We start from the raw sequence: 21,717 nt of genomic DNA on the forward strand, positions 1-21,717 counted from the left end.
AAAATGGCTCATTTGAGAAATCTGTAAGCTTCAAGGGGTAAGGCCCCAGATCTTTATTCCACACAGTAAAGATTGTAGATTCTGTTGCCATGGTTTGGGACAACAAAATGTAATATAGTAACAAAAAAAGTACATTTCAACGCTTTAACTTTGGTGAAGAGTATCCACCGCTTCCATTCCAGATGTCTTTTTAACATTCAGAGTACTCTGCAAACATTTATCAAAGGGGAGTTTTACCCGAGATGAGATTATCATCCTCCCACACCAACGGAGGCATGACATCAATTTGCCATTTTCAAAAACAGAGACTAGGTTAAAGATTAAGAATAAAAAACTATGAGGGAGGTGGGGGAAAAGGAATAAAGACTATCAGACTCCAGAATCCATATATTTACTTTTTATTGAATTTGTTAATGTTACAGAGTTCTTGCACTGCCAAACCATGCCTGAGAATTCAAAGAAAGAAATGGTACAATGGACAGCCTCACCCACCCATCATACAGTATATTAAAACTTGATTCATGTGCATTTTTATAATTTCACAATCTTTTAAAAAGTTATAACAAGAGTTGGAACTTTATATCTCCCGCAGGTCTTCAGATTTCTAGCGTAGTATGCCATTAAATAAAAGTTGCGCATATTCATCTCAGTTCATTCCTCAATAACGTAACCCCCAACAAAATTTTGCTGGAAAAAAAATGCATACTTTTCAGGGGAAATATGTGGCTCAAGGTCCAAGAGACTATTTGTTAAGATTTTTGGTTCCCAAACGAAGTCTTCAGTTTAACCAAGAATCCCTTGTTTCTTGCTTAATCATCCAACCTCTCCTTGGCTGGCTCAGCTACTCGCCCCAATACACCAGAGGCCAGGCATCCTGCCTGCCGCCTCCAACAACGCCGTTAGGGCCCAGTGTGGTGGGCAGGTCCTGTCAGGAGATACTGTCAACTCCCAGGAGCTGATTCCTGCACTGACACTTTCATCAGACTAAACTCCCATAGGAGATGCCCCCACACAGGAATAGTTCTACTCGCTCTACTCGCTCGTTTGCTTCACTCTTGCCAGTAGCAAGTCTGCAACTCCTGCATTTGGCAAAGGGATTTATTATAGAGAAACCCAGACTCTGCATCAAGCAGTCACATACCACTTTGAAGTATTTCTATTGAACCAAAGATACAAAACTAGTAAATTACCAGACTATCTCATTAGATGGAAAGACTTCTCAGTAATCCTGGGTAGCTTCCTGAAGTCCCTTTAAGGACTAAAAATTACTGGATAGTTTAAGCTGTAATTATTAAAAACAGAAGTGCTACATCACCTGTCCCTCTCGCCCCTGACTCTTCAAACGAACACAGACATACCAAAAGGTTGAGAACAGAGCTAAGCTGGCACAGTCATTGCATCTACGGAAGGTCCAATACCTTAACAATTTGGGCACAAGTGTATCTGGAAATCTTGTCAAAGATCACGCAAGATCCGTGAAAACCCAAGTGGGTTTTAGGTGAAGGTTCTGCTCACGTTGCTCTGGATTTATAAGGACAGGTCAGTGAATCACGCGGCCTGAGCAGAGCCCTTACTCTTTCCACTGCAGGTTACTGTACAGTTTAGACCTGATCAGAGGAGGCTTTAGCAGCACCTGAAGGAGAGCCCCCTGCATCCACTGCCCTTTACATCAAAGGCTATTTGGTTCCACTCTAGGGATTGGCAAATTTCACGAGACGTTTCACAATCCTAACGCATATTTCAGGTTACTTATTCAACCAAGCAATATGCTCTGTCAAAAACTTATTCCCCCCCCCCAAAAAAAAGGCCTTAATGTGGAACACAGAAAAAGCACTACCCAAATAATAATAAGAAATCACTAAAAGAAGAAAGATCACTCCCCCCACCCCCTTTCCCACTGGGTGGACCCAAGTTTGGTTGAATTTAACTTATGGTTACCCCAGGATACAACTCAAAGTTTAAATTATAAAATCACAGCCCAACTACACAGATTATCTGAACACAGGAGTTCTTTTGAGAGCGGCACGTTCCAGGAAGTCTAACACAGCCCACTACAGAGTATTCCTTAAGGGTGGGGCACAGGACAGGTTAATTAAGGTCACTTAAATCTTCATCTTTTACAGCAGATCAGAACCGAGATGGCTGACTTTCTGCAGGATTTGATAGGAATCCAGGAGAGCTGGTTTCAAGCTTCACACCGACACTTACTAGCTGTAACCTTCGTGTCCAGAAGTTGTGATCCACAAGAAGTCCGCGACGAGTGCAGCAAACCTGAGGTAGTCAGCCCTTACGAAGGCTCAGTATCTGAACATAAAAAGATTTTGAAATGACCACTGGCTGCAGTTTGTTTTTGTACTTGCAGAGTAATAACGAAAGAACACTGCTGAATCTAGTTCACGCATTTATAGAACAATGAGACTCCCCCTACATCCAATACAACACAAAGAGCAGTGTGACACTTATGCTTCCATAGTGCAATAGGGACGGTCACTTATATCGAGTGGTCTGCATCGGCCGCGGGTCCAGCAGAGATCAGATGATGAATGGCTGTTCCTGGTGGTTAGCTGTGGTCTAGTTACCTTAGAAGGGTTAGCAAAGACCATTCCTTAATTGTACTGTGTGTGGCTGCTTTTCTGATTTTCAAGCACAGCATACTGGTTGTCTAGCTGAAGTTTAAGGGCCTGGTTTTTTTGAAACCTCATCCCTACCTCTAGTTTTGTGTCTTACTACTTCAAAGCTCTTCTCCATTTCTTTATCCCTAAGGGAAAAGAAATGTAATCAGTAAATATTTCTTTTTCACTGGGTTGTTGTGTAAATTCTTCCTCAAATTAAAAAAACCAACCAAAACAAAAAACAAAACAAAAAAAAAAACCCCAAAAAACAAGTCACCCCTTAGAAGTATCCTGAGGGAGGAATAGGAAGGGAAACTGGTACAGGTATCCCCTGCTTCCTGAAAGTTCCTGTTACACCACTTGCTTTTACAGAAGACGTACATTAGGATGGCAACAGCCTTTTCCCGTAACAGTGAACATCTCTCCAGATTTCTTTCAGGTAGCAAAAACGCGCACTAACATAGGTCTTCCTGTAAAAGTGGAGTGTAGTGCAAACTTCCAGAAAGTGAGGGATCCTCTCTGCTTTACGCCATTCTGACTTAGGAATGCTTTGCTTTTGACAGGGGAAAGTTGCACATAAAATCATCATCAAATCATTTTCTAGGCTTCAAAGGAACAGAAAACATGAGTACTGAGGCTCTATGGTGTTGTTTTCTGTGGTGGCAAATCTATTTTGGGACCAACTTGAAGACAACTGGAAAGTCAAAAGGCTATCTAATGACACGGTGATTCCTTCTAAGAGTCACTTTTATTTTTAGCAAACAATAAATAATACCTCTCTTTCTTTATGCATAAGGGCAATGGTTTTCTTATTCAAGTAAAATTCTACTCATCATTCAATGATTTCTCCTCACTTCTTCCTTATGGGAGTGGGTCAGATAAAGTGGAGGCTTAAATTAGGCTCTCAGAGGCAAAAAAGGCTTGGATTTACTTTAAAAAAGCTACTACTCCCCCCCCCCCCAACAGTATTTCCACCTAATGTCTTTTACATTTCTTCCCGTTTTATTTACTTTAAAAAATTCATGTCCCTAAAAAAGATGTGGATGTGCCAAATGTGGTCATTTAACTCCAGGTAGCATTCATTTTAAGTACCTGCTGAAATAAGATTATTTTAATATTAGATTTATAAATGCCAACATCTTTCATCTATTCACATCAACTGGGAATACAATGAAAATACCGCTCTTACATTTCTAGACCATGTTAGGAAGAATTCTAAACTAGGCATGACTTGTAATAGCTACAGAACAACATATAAACTAAGGATAAAGAGACCTGGTCTCTTGGCGCTCTTTCCCCACAGCCCCCTCCAGCGCTCCCCCTTTCCAGACCTAAGGCATGTAAGTCCTACCCTAATTCTCAGCTGCCTATCAGCTGTGGCCTGGGCTTTACCTACAAGAGAACGACCCCCCTCCCCCAGCCCAGGTGGGTTCTCCCATCTCCTACATCCCACTCCCTGGCCAAGGGACAGAGCACGCCAAGATAAAAAAGGCGAGAGCTGGAGTACTTACTTCCGGCTTTCTACATGCTTGGCAGTGGACTGCAGGGACGGGAACTGTGTGTCACTGTAGATTTCTGGTGGGCCTTGCGGTGTTTTCCTTGTCGTGGTTAACCTGGCTCCAGGGGGCCTATACACACCGCTAGTCATCGCTGGTTCTGGGGTTTCTGTAACTGACATTTCATAACAGTTTAGAGAAACCATTCAAACGCCTGGCATTTTAATAAGCTATTCTCACATTCCCAATCATTTGATAATTACAGAAAAAAACAATACCTACATGACAGTCTCTGGAAAACAGAAAGTCACCTGAGAGTCTGAAAGCGAAAATACTCTTATTTTTCTAGGGTAGTCTAATTTTTCCCCCATGTACAATTTTAATTACCTATGTAAATGAGTTCTTTCTAGAATTCAACTTACTGGAAGTGGGAAAGAAATCTGCTGGACCTGGGAGGCAGGCCCAGGAGGGACTGCCTTTCAGAGTATGACCATGTCAGCCCTCAGTATATATATCGGCAATGTGGATAATCACCTCTTTACCTGGTTGATGGGTTAAATAAGATGCCAGTATAAAGAATTTACTTACTAAAATGCTTATGTATATATTTTTAATTCTAAAAGACTAGTAAAAAAATATACTCGATACCCTTAATTTCACTGTCATATCATCAATGGATCTTGTTTTATAAAACACAGGAAAAGCAGGAAAAAACTAAACCGCTGAACAGCCCAAAGTCTTCCATGATGGCTAACATTTTGGGGACAGAGCCTTCTGGCTTTTTGCTATGTTATCATTTTTTCTCCCCATTCTCAACATGGATTCAGTATTTTACATGCTGTTCCATTTATCGAAAACTTCCTTTCAAAGAAAAGCCTACATCATTTATTAGCTGCAACATAATGCATAATGCATAAAGGGTTATTGTCTCATATGGCTTTTAATTAAGCGTGGGAAAGCCATAATATAACATGCATTCATTAGTTACTAAGCACCTGCTATGTGTCAGGTACTGTTCGTAGTGGGCATACAAATGTTAAGGACTGGCCTTCGTGAACTGTATATTCTTGGCAACTAGCCACATGCAGCTATTTAAAATGAAAGACTTAAAAATTCAGTTTCTTGGTTGTATCAGTCGCATTTTAAGGACTCAATAGCCGCATATGGCTAGTGGCTACTATAGTGAACAGTGCTATTCCATCACTGCAAAAAGTACTATTGGACAGTGTTATCCAGAGTAAGGAAATCAAATATGTGAAAATTGGTGCCATACCAAAAATTAAGGTGGGGGAAGGGTCTGTCCAGGGAACACATGATGGGTAGGGACTCAGTGACGAGTGAAAAGTGAACAAGGCCTGAAAGGAGGCCAACATACTGAGTTGGTAAACAAGCCAAATCAGGTCTGACACTGATCTTATAAACGTTTTACTGGAACACAGCTACACTCAATGGGTGTACGTATGGTCTATGGCTGCTTTTGTGCTGTAACAGCAGAGCTGAGTAATTAAAATAGTCTTCTGTATGGCCCTCAAAACCTAAATTACCTACTATCTGGCCCTTTACAGAAAAAGCTTACTTAGAGACTCCCAATATAAAGGAGAGAATTCAGGCTGAAAACATATGCACAAGGGCCTGCAGCAGCAATGTGCCTGGTAGGTCCAAGGAGCAGAGTGAGCAAGGACCTGACTAAAAGACAAAATCAGAAAAAGAGATCCCAAGACAGGCATCTAAGGTGCTGCAAGTCTGAGAACTTCAGCTTCTATTCTGATTAGAGGGGACACCAATGGAGGCTTGTCAACATCTGAGACACTTTCAGGTCACATTTGAAATGATCACTACACTGGCCACTGGCTGCATTGGGAACAGTGTACGTAGGGAAGCAGGCCGACCACTTAATAGGTTACTGCAGTAATTCATATAATGTTGTTTCGGGGTCAACTCTATGTGAAGGGTTCAGTTTTGGATATGTGAATATTGAGATGCTGGGTACATGGTTAAGATCTACGTGTTTGGAGGTCAGGGGAGATCTGAGTGGATGTGAATTCTGGAGTCGCTGGCATGTGGAGATTGCCAGGGGAGTAAGGCCACAGAGAAGAGAGTGGCAAGGGCTGAGCGCTGGGGATGAGTATCACTTAGAGGCAGGGAGGAAGAAGAGACCCCAGCCAGGGAGTCTGAGAGCCAACCATTGAGGAAGCAAGGAGACTGTGGTGTCCTGGAAGTCAATAGAAGAGTGTGTTTCAAAGGGGTGATGAGCTACAGCAAATGTTGAGGATGGGGAACATGGAATGAGGACAGAGACTGGGAAATGGAGTTTAGCAATGCTGAGGTCATCAGGGATCAGTGACAGATGCAGTAAAACATGTTAAGAGCTCTGCTGTTAGCACAGAACCTGCTTTGGAAACTGTCCCTCCCCTCCGCCCCCCTTTCTGACCCTCCCTCACATGCCCTCAAAAATAAACACAAAGTTGAATGGAAAAACATAACACAGTACAGTACTAAAAAGGATGCAAAAATGTTGACACACAGTAGTTATCTGTGATCTCTGGGCAGTTAAGATTTGTTATTCTTTGTACTATTCTGTATAAAAAATGAGTGATAAAATCTGCCCTTGTGAGAATTCATGCTTCAAGACAGTAAAATGGAGAGAAAAAAAAGAAACACAGGTGGAAACACAGGTACTCAATTATCCATTAGCCAACTGTCAAAAAGTAAAACAAATGACTTAAATATTTAAATTTGGCAAGTTAGTTTACATACAAATGTAAGAAGCCTACAGAAAAGCACATATCTTAACTTCCAAATTCCTTTCCTAAGGATGTAAAAATCTTTAAACAGACATATACAAACCTCTCCCCCAAGAACAGAAAGGAACCCCTCTCATTCTACCACAGCATTCATTCAGTTGAAAGCTAACCATATGTAAAACCATACCTAGACATCTTCATGAAAATAAAACATTAAGATTACCAATTACTGCAGCAGGAGGTGCCTGTACCGGAGCGGTTTTATTCCAGGGGCCGGAAGATTTTTCGACACCACCACCACCACCTCCACCTTCTTCCCAATTGTCACCTGGATCTTCTCTTTTTTCATTATCTTCTTCTTCCTTTTCACTATTGGAAAAGCAAATGAGGAAATTCAATTATAAATTTTTTTTTAAATGTTTTATTTCTGAGACAGAGACAGAGCATGAGTGGGGGAGGGGCAGACAGAGAGGGAGACACAGAAGCCAAAGCAGGCTCCAGGCTCTGAGTGGTCAGCACAGAGCCTGACGCGGGCTCGAACTCACAAACCGCGAGATCATGACCTGAGCCGAAGTCAGTCGCTCAACCGAATGAGCCCCCCAGGTGCCCCAGGAAATTCAATTATAAAACCACCAGGAAAAGTGTCAATCCAAACCCTTAGTTCTATCAATGCTGATATCTGTATGACCCTTGAAAAGTCTCTTAACCTCTTCAGAGCCCCAATCCCCCACTTGTTTAGCACTGATGGTAAGCATTATTTTCAGGGATGAAATGATTTTTGGAAGTTGTGTGTCATTGGATAATTGTTTAGTACATATCACAAAAAACTCTCAAAATTAGAATTCACATTCCAAAAGAGAAAACAAATCTGCGTTCAGTATTTACATCACTGCTACAGACTTTTTAGTGCCAGTCTCTACTGTGTGACACAGGGAATATATCTAGAACTGGTCCCGATCACCAGATATGTCTGTCACCTGTTTAAAAAAGAAGGGAATACAAAAACTCAGTCTTCGGCTTTACTAGTGATTATAAATGTGACACATACATCATGGTTACACACCATCCTAAGACTGTCTGCGGTGGTTTTAATGCCAATGTCTTATTTCTTTATTCTTTATGGGCTGGAGTCAGAAATCAGTGAGTTAACTGTCAAATCTAACTTCCTTTCTGCAGCTATTTGTCCTTGCTGATGCCACCTCTGGCAGACTACCAACCCTTCCATGAATCACGTTCTATGACAATGGTGGTTTTTCCTAGAACTTCAGCCTATCAACCTCCCTCTTCTCTCCTATTGAAAAAACAGGATGTTGCCTAAAGCTGTCCCTGGCCTTCCACGTTTAAGACATGTCTCCCTTTGATATCTAATCAGTGATCATGGCTGTAACAATGTACAGACGACTCCCACCCTACCATGTGACCTTGGGATCATCATGGCCTCTCTTGGCTTCTGCAAAAGGACATCTAAGTGTGCTTTCCTTCCATTTCAAGGGAAGTCCTGGCTATAAGACAACCTTCTTGAATAACTAATGGTCTCCTTTAAAGACACACACACAAATAATTTCAAAGACAATGTCCACCAAATTTAGAGGTCTAGAGTGGCAATCAGGAAGGGGTGAGGGGAACAGACGCATCTTCAATCTGCATCTGTAGCACAATTTTACTTGAGACTATAGTTCAAGAGGAAAAAAGAACAGAGAATATGGCCAAGCCACCTTTCAGTTTCCCTTTTTGTTAATATATAATAGAATCCAGTGCTGCTGTTTAAAATGTTAGGCCTATACTAACATGACAGTAATATTCAATTCAATGTCAATTAAACCAAGGACTTACTAAAACAAAATCTATATACCTAATATTAAATAGGAAGTTATTTTAAAAATGATTTTAAATTTATTTATTTTTATTTTTTATTTTGAGAGAGTGTGTGTGCAGCAGAGGGGCAGAGAAAAAGGGAAAGAATCCCAAGCAGGCCCAGCACTGTCAGCTTGGAGCCTGATGTGGGACTCCATCTCATGAACCCTGAGATCATGATCTGAGCTGAAATCAAGGGTTGGATGCCAAACTGACTGAGCCACCCAGGGACCCCTGAATAATTTTTTTTTTTGTAATGTTTAAAGAAGTAGCTGGGTACTAGAAAGCGTGATTTTATTTTTGTTCATGCAGCACGTAGTTATGAGCAGATTCTAAAGCCAGACTGCCTGGTTCTGCCACTTACTAGCCAGGAGACTGAGTATAGCACTTAACTTTTGTATGCCTCAGTTTCCACAAATGTAAAATGGGGAGAACAGTAAGATTAAGTGAGTTAACACACACAAAGCACTGAGAACAATGCCTGGCATATATTAAGCAGTTAAGTGTTTACTATTACCTGCTTTTTAATATTCATTTGAGCTTTCAAACAAGCAGCACAGATGCCACCGCCTTATTAAGAAACAACTAAGATGGAACAAAACTCAAAATTTCTAAAATCCACAACATGAACATGTTTTTTTTTTTTTTGAAAAAAAAATGTTCTTTTTAAATGGATTTAAGCTTGTTTATTTATTGAGAGAGGCAGAGAGAGAGAGAGCGTGTGCACGCACAAGCGTGCGCCGGAGGGGCGGAGAGACATAATCCCAAGCAGGGTCCACACTGTCAGTGCAGAGCCTAATATAGGGCTCTGACGTGAGATGATGACTTGAGCCAAAATCAAGAGTTGGAGACTTAACCAACTGAGCCACCCAGGCACCCCTTAAATGGATTTTTAAAAATAGAAACCAAACACTATAACCTTGTTTTCTAAAGTTTATATGTGGAATGAATGACCAGGTAAGGACAGTAAGGTCCTAACTTACCTAGGAGTCTAAACAGTGGTATCCAATCATTAGTACTGTCCACCACCCCCCATTTTTTAAAATTCACTTCTGAACCCACCGCAATGCAGTTACACTTTAATATTGGTTCATGAGTTAAAAACATACGTGTTATATACCTAGTTACATCAGACTTGTTAGTAATGTTGCAGCATCCCAATCCAGGCTAGACAAGAAGATCCCCACAAAGATTTAAGAACATTCATGGCACTTGTATTGTCATATATACCCCAAGGTATGTTAGCTTTCATTTCAGTTGGTCATCTACATTTTGAAACAGTTAACTCAGCAAAATATGCTGAATCACTATTTTTCAAATACATACACCAGACTCTTAAGACAGACTTTTCTTTAAACTGCTTTTATATTTGGTGATTAATACGTCTAAACCCCAGAATTATCAGCTTGTAGTAAACAATTAACTAAAAACCAAAAAATTCTAACACTGATAATCCCTGAGCCGAATGGATTATGGATAATTCTAATACATTTCTTTATGCTGTTATACTTTTCAAATGTCTTTAATGTATAGTTTTTGTAATTCACAATAAAACATTAAATAAAACCCCCAATTTGGTCTGGTAGGTCCACTGTAAAAGAAGGTTCCTTTACTATCTAGTGTTTATTACCTGTTCACCCTCAGAGACAAGTGAAGAACTGAATCACTAATCTAAAAATCCCGTTAAATTATAAACTATTCCTAAGAAATAAGAGTGATTTGTTTAATTCAAAGAATTGTATATCGGTAATAATAAGCACAAGACAACTTAATATTTTGGTTTTTTAACATTCTGAAGTATTAGTTAAATGAATCATTGGAAACTGTCTAGTCAGGACCCTTCATCCAACAGAGGGAACTAAGGCCCAGAGATGCTAACAGCCTTGCCAAAATGCCATAGTACTAAGAGCAGGGTAGAAATGATTTAAATATCTGATTCCTTTTCTGCATTTACACACTCCAGGAAATGTCAAATCTCTAAATACTGTAGTAAGACAAATGTTGCAAAGAATTATTCCCACAGAAGTCAATAGGCTAAAATTGTGTTTGACCCAAATAAAATATACATAGCTTCTCATCAGCTAAAATTCACATTTCCAAACACTACTCTGCTACTTGTAAGTATATTATCACAACTTAAAGTATACAGTCTTAAATATGCAAAAGTCCATAAGGCACTGTTGGTCGTAAGGCGGAATGATGATGCTAGCAAAGGGAATATTTACAGAGCATCTAGGAGGCCAGGAAGTGTCCTACCACCTTGCAAAGTTAAATCTCACAATACCACCAAAGCAGGCAGGAGGCTCACTGACACGGGAGGAAACTGACACTTGGACATTAAGTCCCTCCCCCAGAGCTACAAAGTAGGGGAGCCAATCCCTGGGTCTCCAGAGCCCATATTCTTTCATGTTGCCTCTTTCATTTTATCCTCTTTAGAGCTCTAATATATGACACAGAAATTTTCTCTATGTTGAGAAATTCACTTTCAGGAAGGTTGATCAGGATTATACATCCTGCAGCAGTTTATTAATAAAAATGGAACATTCTTACCTCTTTATCTCAAGGGACATTACATGAGAATTTATGCATCCCAACGTTAGGATTTTAGTAGCTGTGCTTCTATGAGAATGGTAGGTACCTCCATTGGTTTGACCCTATTATCGAACCACTGTTAGACAACAGCAAAATGACGGACATGCCCGATGAGCTATGCCGGCAGCCTAAAATGGCACTGCACCTCCTCCAAAGACTTTCTCAACCTCTTCACGGCAGACCAAGCATCTCTCTCCTGTGTTCCACAGCACCCTGCACATCACTGAAATGATCTACTGGTGTTTAGTAGAGCAGGACTTATTTCTTTTTTATCATTGTTTTTTTAATATGAAATTTATTGTCAAATTGGTTTCCATGCAACACCCAGTGCTCATCCCAACAGGTGCCCTCCTCAATGCCCATCACCCACTTCCCCCCCCACCCCCCATCAACCCTGTTTATTCTCAGTCTTTAAAAGTCTCTTATGGTTTGCCTCCCTCCCTCTCTAACTGCCCCCCCTCCTCTCCCCCATGGTATTCTGTCAAGTTTCTCAGGATCCACATAAGAATGAAAACATATGGTATCTGTCTTTCTCTGTATGACTTATTTCACTTAGCATAACACTCTCCAGTTCCATCCATGTTGCTACAAAAGGCCATACTTCATTCTTTCTCATTGCCAAGTAGTATTCCATTTTATATATAAACCACAACTTCTTTATCCATTCATCAGTTGATGGATATTTAGGCTCTTTCCATAATTTGGCTATTGTTGAAAGTGCTGCTGAGCAGGACTTATTTCTACAACCCTGACGTCTGGCACACTTCAGTCACACTAGTATTTGCTACAATTGAATCCAGCTTGGATGCAGGAATGATTTCTTGAAAGAACAACTTAATTAGCTCTACTTAATGGGTTTAAAGGTCTACATCTCTTAAGAAGGTTCCTAAAAACACCCACTGGGCTCCAAGAGCTCAATTCTTTATTAAAGATGACAAATGCTCAACATTTACTTCAAATATTAAATGAAATCCTTCTTTCTCCCAAAAATCCATTTTAAAGAGAGGAGAGGCCACAGGTCCTACCATCAACCAACAATCTAAGCTCCAGTATTAGGTCCCTTTTTTTTTATCACCACCCCAATGGCTCCCCTCCAAAGAACTTGTCTACAAACAATGATGACCTTGAATACATCTATTAACTTAGACACAAAATTTGACAAAAGCTCTTATAATACTTTAAAAATTTTTTTAATGTTTGTTTATTTTTGAGAGAGAGAGAGAGAGAGAGAGGAGAGAGAGAGAGAGCCAGAGCATGAGTGGGGGAGGGGCAGAGAGAGAGGGAGACACAGAAGCCAAAGCAGGATCCAGGCTCTGAGCAGTCAGCACAGAGCCCGAAGTGGGGCTCAAACTCACAGACCGTGAGATCATAACCTGAGCCAAAGTCGGATGCTCAACCGACTGAGCCACCCAGGCGCTCCAAGCTCTTATAATACTCTTGGTAATTAAATCTTGAGCTAGTTGGTAAATGTGTGACAGGATGTTAGTATGATATGTTTGTTGCTACTGAAAATTTCTTTTTAAAAAAGATTTTAAGTAGTCTTGATACCCAACATGGGGCTTGAACTTATGAGATCAAGAGTCGTATGCTCCACCAACTGAGCCAGCCAGGTGCCCCTCAAAAATTTCCTCTCTCAAATGCACACTTATCTTCAATAAAGGTCCATGAAGGCTAACCTACCTGAGGAGTAGTGTCAAGAACTTTAAGGTGATATGCCATACCTGCAGCGGACTGAAGATAAAGCAAGTAAGGCAAAAATGATCAGTAGATCTAAGCAAAAAATAAATGGGCACTTATTTTACTATTCTTGCAACTTTTCTGAGGTTTCTAATGTTTCAAAGCAAAAAGCTAGATGAAAAAATTTATAAGTCTGAAAATTTCAAGTTACTTAAAAATAATTTTTTTTAACGTTTATTCATTTTTGAGAGACACAGCACAAGCAGGGGTGGAGGAGAGAGAGGGAGACACAGAATCCAAAGCAGGCTCCAAGCTGTCATCACAGAGCCCGACGCAGGGCTCAAAATCACAAACCGTGAGATCATGACCTGAGCTGAAAGTCAGATGCTTAACTGACTGAGCCACCCAGGTGCCCCCTCAAGATACTTTACGTCAGGGGTGCCTGGGTGGCGCAGTCGGTTAAGCCTCCGACTTCAGCCAGGTCATGATCTCGCGGTCCGTGAGTTCGAGCCCCGCGTCGGGCTCTGGGCTGATGGCTCAGAGCCTGGAGCCTGCTTCCGATTCTGTGTCTCCCTCTCTCTCTGCCCCTCCCCCGTTCATGCTCTGTCTCTCTCTGTCCCAAAAATAAATAAACGTTGAAAAAAAAAAAAAAAAAAAAAAAAGATACTTTACGTCAATTTCCAAAGTTTCATATTCCCTTATCTCATTCTGAGATGGCAAGGCTGCCTCTCAGACAGAAAAAGGTAACAGATTAAAGGCATAAAGAACCACCCACCCCAACTTCTCAGAGAAAAGATATCTCATTTCTCTGCCCCCTTCTAAGGGTTTCTGCCTAAAAAGTAAGACCAAGCTACAGAAGACAATAACTGGAAGTCGACAGCAGTGTTTAAGGCTCTTGAGAGAGGGATTTTTGTTTATATGGTTATACTAATGCCAACCCGAACATGTAATTTTCTCCTATTAAGTCCACTGTGAACTGACTCACCAAAGTCTATCAGACATGATAATCTTATGCATCTCCACTACCCTTTCCCTCAAATCTTGGTATTATAAACCAGGTACCTCATGGTTAAATAACAGAAATTCTCAACACTGAATCATCCTAATTTACCTACTGAACAGAGATGATTAATGTCACCAAGTGGGTATTTTACAAATACCCTGCTCAAAAATCCTCACAACAATCCTAGCATGTCTCAATTTTGTAGATCACAACCAACATTCAACAACCAACCAGCTTGCCCAAGGTCACACATAAGCGGCAGGCTAAAATGCAAACCTGAGTTTGTCTATCTCCAAAGCCCATGTTTTCGAGACATTATCATCTCCACCCCACTTAACTGAGTAACCTACTTCCATTCCTATGAACCAAACGGTCTTTCCCTGGGGACCCCAACCCAATTGAGTTTCAGTGTCAAGAACATTTAATACAAAGTTTACAAGGTTTTTCAATATATAAAGTGAAAATATTAGTCATTATTATTAAGCCTCAGATGACAGGACTTCTCACACTCAAGTTTTTCCTGAAGGCTGTTAGATTCCTCTTTATTGAATGATTTATGAAGGGAATGGAAATATAGACTTTAGATTCCACAATGACGGGAGGATCCACAAAAACAGCTTCCTGAAGGTAGGTTTTTCAATGTTAGCAGGTTAGGGGAAGACCTGTGGAGGACCACTTAGGAGAAATGACTACATGCTAAGAATAATGAAAAAACAACATAAAAGCTGGTCTGCTTCAGGTCAAGCAGAACTTAAACACTCATACTAGCCTAGCTGAGATTTACCTGTGCCCCTAGCAAAGGTGAAAGAAATAACTTAAGAACTATTTCATCACCTCTGAAGTAGCCAAAAATAACTCTGAATATGGGTACGGAATTTAGAGTCAATGACAGAAAAACAGGTAATATCCTCCATAATAAAACAAAATCAGTTTCTTGCATTCAGTGAATTTGAAACCTTTCTCCCTCAGAAAGCGCTACTCTTGCTCAGTAAGTTCACTTACTGTCATCCTTCCTGTCCATTCAAATCTACAGAACGTGCAGTCAAGGGCCTGTGGTCAAGCAAGGCAGACCTAGAGCCTTATTCTACAGCCAAACAGGAACCACATACGCAGGCAGTTCTACAACCCCCCAGTGATTAAGAACTTCACAATACCTCCTCTTCATTTTTACAGGGCAAGCCCTGGGGAAAAGAGGGATATTCTCTCTTCTTAAAAAAAACAAAGTTTATTTAGAGAGAGTGAGGGAGCGCACACATGGGGAGTGGCAGAGAAAGAGAGAGAATCCCAAGCAGGGTTCTCGAAGGGGCTCAATCTCACAAACCAACCCTGAGATCATGACCTGAGCCGAAATCAAGAGTTAGTTAGTTGCTTAACCAATGGAGCCACCCAGGTGCCCCAAACAGGGATATTTTCTAAACCACACCTCTTCAAAGACATCTAACACAAATTCAAGTGGCTGGGAATAAAACTGTAGTCTAATCATGTCTACGTAACATTACTACAAAAGAACTTCAAGAGTGGAAAAACCTCATTTCCTAAAAAGTCTCCCCCTATCAGTCAGGTTTCACTTTGGTTAAGCTCATGAAATAATGTGAAAGAACCTAGGACATAATGCCTGGCTATGGAAGGAATGCAACAAATGTCAAAAATATTAGTCCTGGTTTCTGAGTCAGTTACTCAAAGCCGTAAATGTCACCATTTAGAGAAGTCAAAAGGCTGTATTCTGGTTAAGGAAAATTACTTCCGTCAGTGTGCCATGTGGTCACTGGTGTCTACAAATTGCAAACTTTAAACTGGAGGCAGTTCATTAGGATCTCATTTACTTCTTTAAACTGAGATTAAAGAGTTTTTATCTCAAAATGGTGGAACCATATATTCACTTGTTTTTTCTACCTTATGAGCCCATTAAAATATGACATTTATTTACACGAATCTAAAACAAAATACCATAGATTGGACTGAATATGTTAATTTCAAATACTTTAAGGCAACCAACCCAATTTTTTAAAAAGTCCTGTTTTCTTAAACTTTAAAAAGATAACATGCTTGGACTATCCAATGCCATTCCTATAAAATCCTCAGGAAAATTGATCTACAGTGTTAGGATAGCGGTTATTCTTGGGAATGAAGGCAGTGACTAAAAGCACTTAGGTTTCTTCTGTAGCAGCAATGTTTAGTTTCTTGAACTTGCTGTTGATTACACAGGCTGGTTTCATTGTGTGAACACCTAAAATCCGTATTTCTAAGTATGCTTCACCTACAAAAATATATATGAACTTGCTTACTGGACAGGATGTGAAAACCACGCTGTTCAAGCCACCAATATTAAAAGTAAAAATTTTAAAGGCCACAAAATCCATTTCATTTTAGCTGTCTCAAATAAGTAGGCAAGCTCTCACAGGATTTTGGAGCTGGCAGCTGATTTGATCAGCATATAGAAAGGACCGCCATCAGAGAGAGGAAGACACAATCCTTACAGCCCTAATAAGCGTATCTAAAACATGAGGTCACTGTGTCTAGCTAGATGCTTTGGGGCTAGAGAAAAACCAAACATACAACACCTATCCTAAGGGTTATCTAAACACAGTTGTAAGCAGACCATACCTTATTTGCATCGCCTGAACTCTGAGGCCGCTGTAATCAACCTCTTTTTGTTCAAATTCTTTCCACTCATCTTCATCCTGTAAAACACACACCATTGGATCAAGCAAAGCTATTTGTTAAAATACAACAAAGGCAAATATCAGACTATGAAAAGGGGATCAAATATCTGGAACCTAAAGTATAGACTCATTTTCTGGCCAAAGCCCTTACTTGATCCCGAGGCCGGAGGGATCGGAGGGAGGGAGGACTGGAGGACAAACTAGGCTGGAGGACAAACGTGCCCAAGCAGTCAAATTTCTTTTACCTCCACCAGTTCCTTCAAGAGAGCGGTTACTTTAAAAGCAACCAGGAAAAGTGGAATGAAAAAGTCAATAGTAACCCCACAACTAAATGTCTACCTCAATGTAGTCATGAGACTTATTCTGTTACAGGCTTAGAGGCCAAGCTCTGCCAGTTCGAGCTGCCACAAATGCGATTGTTAGAAAATTCAGCTCAGACAACTGGGCTAAAGTCGGAACACCAAATTACTCAAGAGTCTCAGAGTAGACGTCACCCGATAAATGCTGCTCTGGGCCAGGCACTTCGGCCCCAGACCCATTTCTCCTCGAGGGTGCCGCTGTCCGGGTCTCGGTCCCAGGCAGCGACACAAGGCGGAGGGGCGAGAGCGGGCTGGGGGCGAGGGGAGAGTCCTGCGGCAAGAGGGGAGCCGGCCTGGCGTGGGAAGCCCCCGTCACATGGCCAGCCCCCGCGCCCGTCCGCCCTCCGGCCGGCCCCTCCCGGACGCTTCCCCGGGCGGGCGGGCGGCCGGCGGGGGCGGGCACATGGGCGCAAGCGCGCGGCCCGGCCCCTCATCCCGGCCCCTCACCTTAGTCACGGCCTTGGTGGCGGCCCCGGGGCCCGCGGCCCCCGCGCCTGCGGTCCCGCCGTCGCCCGGCCGGGCCCCCGCTCCCGCCCCGCCGCTCGCCGCGCCCGCGGCTCCGCTGCTCCCGCCGGCGCCGCCCGCCGCTCCCGCGGCGTTCGCCGCCCGGCTGCTCCGCTCCTTCTTCTTCTTCTTGTCCCTCTTGGCGAAGAAGTTATCTAGGCTTCGCTCCTCCGTCTCGGCCATGGCCGCAGCCTCCACGGCCCGGATGGGTGGGGCCAGCGGCGGGCGCGGCCCGCGGGACTCCGAGCTCGGGGTCGAGGCCGGCTCTGCGCTCACGCTCCCGGGCGCGGCGACGCCTCAGCCCGGCGGGGTCGCCGAGGCGTGTGTGGCTGGGCGGGCGGTTCCCCCCGCGAGCTGGCGGGCGGTGGTACGGTCCGCCTGGGGGGATCGCGCGCTGCTCCCGCCGCTCGAGGCTGCCGGGGCTGCAGCTGCTGCCGCGACGGCGGTGCAGAATCCCGTCGGCTCCGCAGCCGGAGGGGAAAAGGAACGCGCGGGCCAGAGGCTCCAGCGAGAGTGCCTGGCTTGCGGCGGCGCGTGCTGGAGGAAGACACGCGCGCGCAGGCCGGGAGAGGAAGGGAGAGGGGGTGGGGAGGGGAGGGAGGGGGAGGAGGGAGGGCGGGCCACTAGAAAAGAGAGGCAGTGCCCGCGCCTGCGTACTTAGCTCCGCCCGCCGCTGTGGGTCTGCGGTGGGGAGGGCTGTGGGAGGAGACAGAGGCGGGGCTGGGAAAGGAGCCAATCAGGTGCCAGAACGAAGCACTTAGGCGACAATCCCTGCCTCAGACGGGGCGGGGCCTTGGGAAGGGGAGAGAAGGGTGTATGCTACATAAGTGATGTGCCTGATGGCTCCTTTCTTCCGATTGGCCGAGGGTTTAGCCTTGAGGGCGGGCATTTAGAGGGCTAATTGGTGACTTGGCTGAAGAGGTCCGGTGAAAGGGGCGGGTGGGTCCCAGCTGAGCGCATGCGTAGGGTGCACGCGTGTGTCTGCTCGCCCTTAGTGAACTGTGTGGCCTTGTGGCTTGAACTTTTAGCGAAACGGAAATGTACTGTGTTAAACTAGTGGTGGGAGAGATGGTACCTCTCCCACCGCTCTACTTTATACTTCCACTCTTTCTGGTCTGACGAGTTTTAATTTTCATGTGATAATTATTAGGAAAATAGTGGGCTTGACGTTTAGGTTCTGTAAGAAAAGATCTTTAATAAGCCAGTAGGTAGATAGACACGGATTGACTTTTGTCTGGACTCCATCCGCTGCTAGATGCGTCCATCAAGATCGAGCTGAGGAAATCTGATCCTCAAGCTTCTGATCTGTGAAATGGGGGTATTAGCTATGTGGGAAAAGAGGACCTGTTCCCTTCCCAGCATTAACACGCATTGGATGCGAAATATGTGACTTTTTAATACATTTAAACAGTGCCCCCTGCCCTGACTTGAGTCTAGATGATGGCTGCAATTTATCCTTAGCCTTTATATCTGATAAAAGGAGGAGAATGATGTGTCATAGGGTGCGGATAAAACACCCATGTCAATCCTGGTCTTACGTTAAGTACTTTGTGGGCCTTGAGAATGAAAGGAATCCTTTTTTTTTTTTTTTTAAGTTTATTGAGAGAGAGAGAGAGAGAGAATGTGAACAGGGGATGGGCAGAGAGAGGGAGAGAATCTTTTTTTTTTTTTTAATTTTTAAAAATCTTTATTTTTGAGAAAGAGAGAGAGTGCGAGTGGAGGAGGAACAGAGAGAGAGAGGGAGGCACAGAATCCGAAGCAGGCTGCACAGAGCCCAATGCGGGGCTCAAACTCACAAGCCGTGAGATCATGACCTGAGCCAAAGTTGGATGGAGACACCCAGGCACCCCGGGAGAGAGAGCATTTTAAGCAGGCTCCAAGCTCAGCTCAGAGCCTGTTTCGGGACTTGACCCCAGAGATCATGACCTGGGCTGAAATCAAAAGTCCAAGGCTTAACTTACTGAGCTACTCAGGTGTTCCAGGAATCCTTTCATATGAAAAAGGTGGCCTAGGGGTGCCTGGATGGCTCAGTTGGTGGAGCCACCCACTCTTGATTTTGGCTCAGGTCATGATCTCATGGTCATGAGATCGAGCCCTGCGTTGGGTTCTGCACTGAGTGTGGAGCCTGCTTAAGATTCTCTCTCTGTCTCTGTCTCTCTCTGTCTCTCTCTCTCACCCCCTCCCCCACTCTCACGCTCTCAAAATAAATAAACTTTTAAAAAAATTTTAGAAAAAGAAAAAGGTACCATAATGTATTAGACTTTCCACTTCCTCCTTCTAAGGACAGAGAAGCGAACAGCCACTGAGGAAATGACTCAGACTATGTTAGTAGCTTCATGGGGTAGATACAGCACAGCCAGTAAATGGAGCTGCGTCTTTGTCTTTTCCTTTATAGTTTTGGAATTTAAAGGTGTCTTCCCTCCCTCCCCCACCTCCACTACTTGTTAAAAGAACTAAGTCCAAAATATGTCAACAAAGTAAATCAGGTACCTAGCCTTGATCAGCAGCAAGCTTACATATTATTCCCCAAACATTAACTGCCCCACCCTCAAAATGGGCCCTAGGTAACTTCCTTCTGTGACACTACCTATCTCCCTGTGATGCAGGCCAAGTTAAGTACTGCTCCCACTCCATCTCCCTTAACATCTTTGTAACATTTTTCTTCCTTTCCCTTCTTCCCTTCCTCCCTTTCGTTCGTTTTTTCCTCATCTATGAAGCACCTATTTAGCTATATTTAAGGTTACGTAGCTTATTCTAGGTTGAGTAATTCGTCATTCCTGCCTGCAACTCCATTATAATCAAGAAGATCGAGATATGAGTAAACGGAGTTCAGTCTCTCCTTTCTTAGGTCTCCATCAATATATCAGTGTTTTGAAGGAATTAATGACTTGGGAAAATGCAGAGAAGGAACCTCAGTTGAGGGTTGACACAGCAGAAATGCCCACTACATTTTTCAGTGTGATTCATGACATGCTCCTAGAACACGATCATATGTAAGAAATTCAGGTCAGGCCAGTAGAGAGACCAGTATCTTTGTGTTTGTGTTATTGTCTGCAGTTACTGTCTCTTCCAAGAAGCTGATCCCTTCCTATTTGAATCCTCTGCCCTGAAACTGACAGCATATATTCCCACCAGTTCCTCTTAAATTTCCCCTGACTCCTTCCTCCAGATTGATCACATAGGGCCCTGAATCCTGCCATCACCCCCTCATCATCACCTGTCCTCACCTTGAAGTATCCTCCAGCTTTCTCTTGATGAAGGTTTCTTCTCCTCTACCTTCCAGTATTTAGACCTGCCCCATCTGTAAAGCAAAACAGACCTTAATTTGTCCTTGCTAGATGGAAAGTTGAACATGGTGAGGACTCAGACCATTCCTAGATATTTAGCATATCTTCTAAGGATTTTAGTGCTGTCTGAACATGGAAATGTCTCTCTGAGTCCTCTGAAGTGGTACAGCCCAAACGACATCATTTATCTCCCTCAACAAGGCCCACTGAGCCAATATTCTGTGAGCTCAAGAGTTGGCAAAGGGCAGCTGGGTCTGGTCCCATTGTTCCCGGGTTCTTTTTTGCTGAGCTATTTGTTCCAAGTTCCATTCTGCTACCTAGACTGGAAATTCCACACATGCTCAGCTCAAAGGAATGCGGCTCATGCTGACCAAAGAGCTTGCCAGGAAATAGGGAACAACTTTTCATTTGTGGCTTCTTTTCATTTGTGGCTTCCTCTCTCACATCTGTGAGGCAGACTATGCTACTGCCTGAGCTGTTCCACCAACCTTTTCCAGTTGGGGAGCAAATGTTTTCAGGTTACTTTCCCTGGGGAGCCTTGCTGACTTCTACAGGCAGCCTGGTTCCTGACCTTTAAAGGTCCAGAGACCTTTTGTTTGGTATGGTATTTGATGCTTTCTTGGTATTTCCATGATTTGTTTGTTGTTTAACCTCATTCATTCATTCACTCGCTCATTAATTTGTATAAAACATTTTTTTTTAATCAGCACCTACTGTATGCCAGGCCCTATGATAGGAATTAAAGACCAGTAAGTCAGAGATAAGCCCTACCCTCACAGAGCTTATCATATGGTAATCTGCTACCAGAAACAGACACACAGGTATATGTACATACAACTATAGCCAGTGAAAACCTTGGAAGGTAGGAATGGTGTCGGGCATGAGCCTATTTCACACAGGTCTCCAGTAGTCCCTAATTTTTTCAC

General features: G+C 43.1%; 1 protein-coding gene across 10 annotated transcripts; it reads right to left on the reverse strand.

The window, feature by feature from the left end:
- Positions 1 to 382: 382 nt before the first annotated feature.
- CDV3 (CDV3 homolog) lies at positions 383 to 17,693 on the reverse strand. Of its 10 annotated transcripts, XR_006299497.1 has the most exons (8): positions 17,448 to 17,693; positions 16,583 to 16,659; positions 7,076 to 7,221; positions 4,124 to 4,283; positions 3,705 to 3,707; positions 2,709 to 2,758; positions 2,209 to 2,304; positions 383 to 687 (listed from the first exon to the last, which is right to left on the reverse strand). XR_006299497.1 is itself a non-coding variant. In XM_043595379.1 (7 exons), exons 1-7 carry the CDS (start codon positions 17,685 to 17,687, stop codon positions 2,288 to 2,290), a joined length of 693 nt encoding a protein of 230 aa, XP_043451314.1. In that variant the 5' UTR covers positions 17,688 to 17,693; the 3' UTR covers positions 383 to 2,287. The 10 variants fall into 10 exon arrangements, 8 of the variants coding, with proteins under 8 accessions (XP_043451314.1, XP_043451315.1, XP_043451313.1 ...); XR_006299498.1 differs by lacking the exon at positions 3,705 to 3,707; XM_043595379.1 differs by having other exon boundaries at positions 383 to 2,304.
- Between the last annotated feature and the right edge of the window lie 4,024 nt (positions 17,694 to 21,717).

This window comes from Prionailurus bengalensis, chromosome C2 (assembly GCF_016509475.1).
Source record: "Prionailurus bengalensis isolate Pbe53 chromosome C2, Fcat_Pben_1.1_paternal_pri, whole genome shotgun sequence".
NCBI lineage: Eukaryota > Metazoa > Chordata > Mammalia > Carnivora > Felidae > Prionailurus > Prionailurus bengalensis.

Bases quoted from the DNA above. Each gene is read 5' to 3' on its own strand.
- CDV3 (XM_043595377.1), bottom strand. From the start codon at position 17,687: ATGGCCGAGACGGAGGAGCGAAGCCTAGATAACTTCTTCGCCAAGAGG. The intron at 16,660-17,447 runs GTGAGGGGCCGG...TGTGTTTTACAG, and splicing joins CCACCAAGGCCGTGACTAAG to GATGAAGATGAGTGGAAAGA. The intron at 4,284-7,075 runs GTAATCTTAATG...ATGAAATGTCAG, and splicing joins ACCTCCTGCTGCAGTAATTG to TTACAGAAACCCCAGAACCA.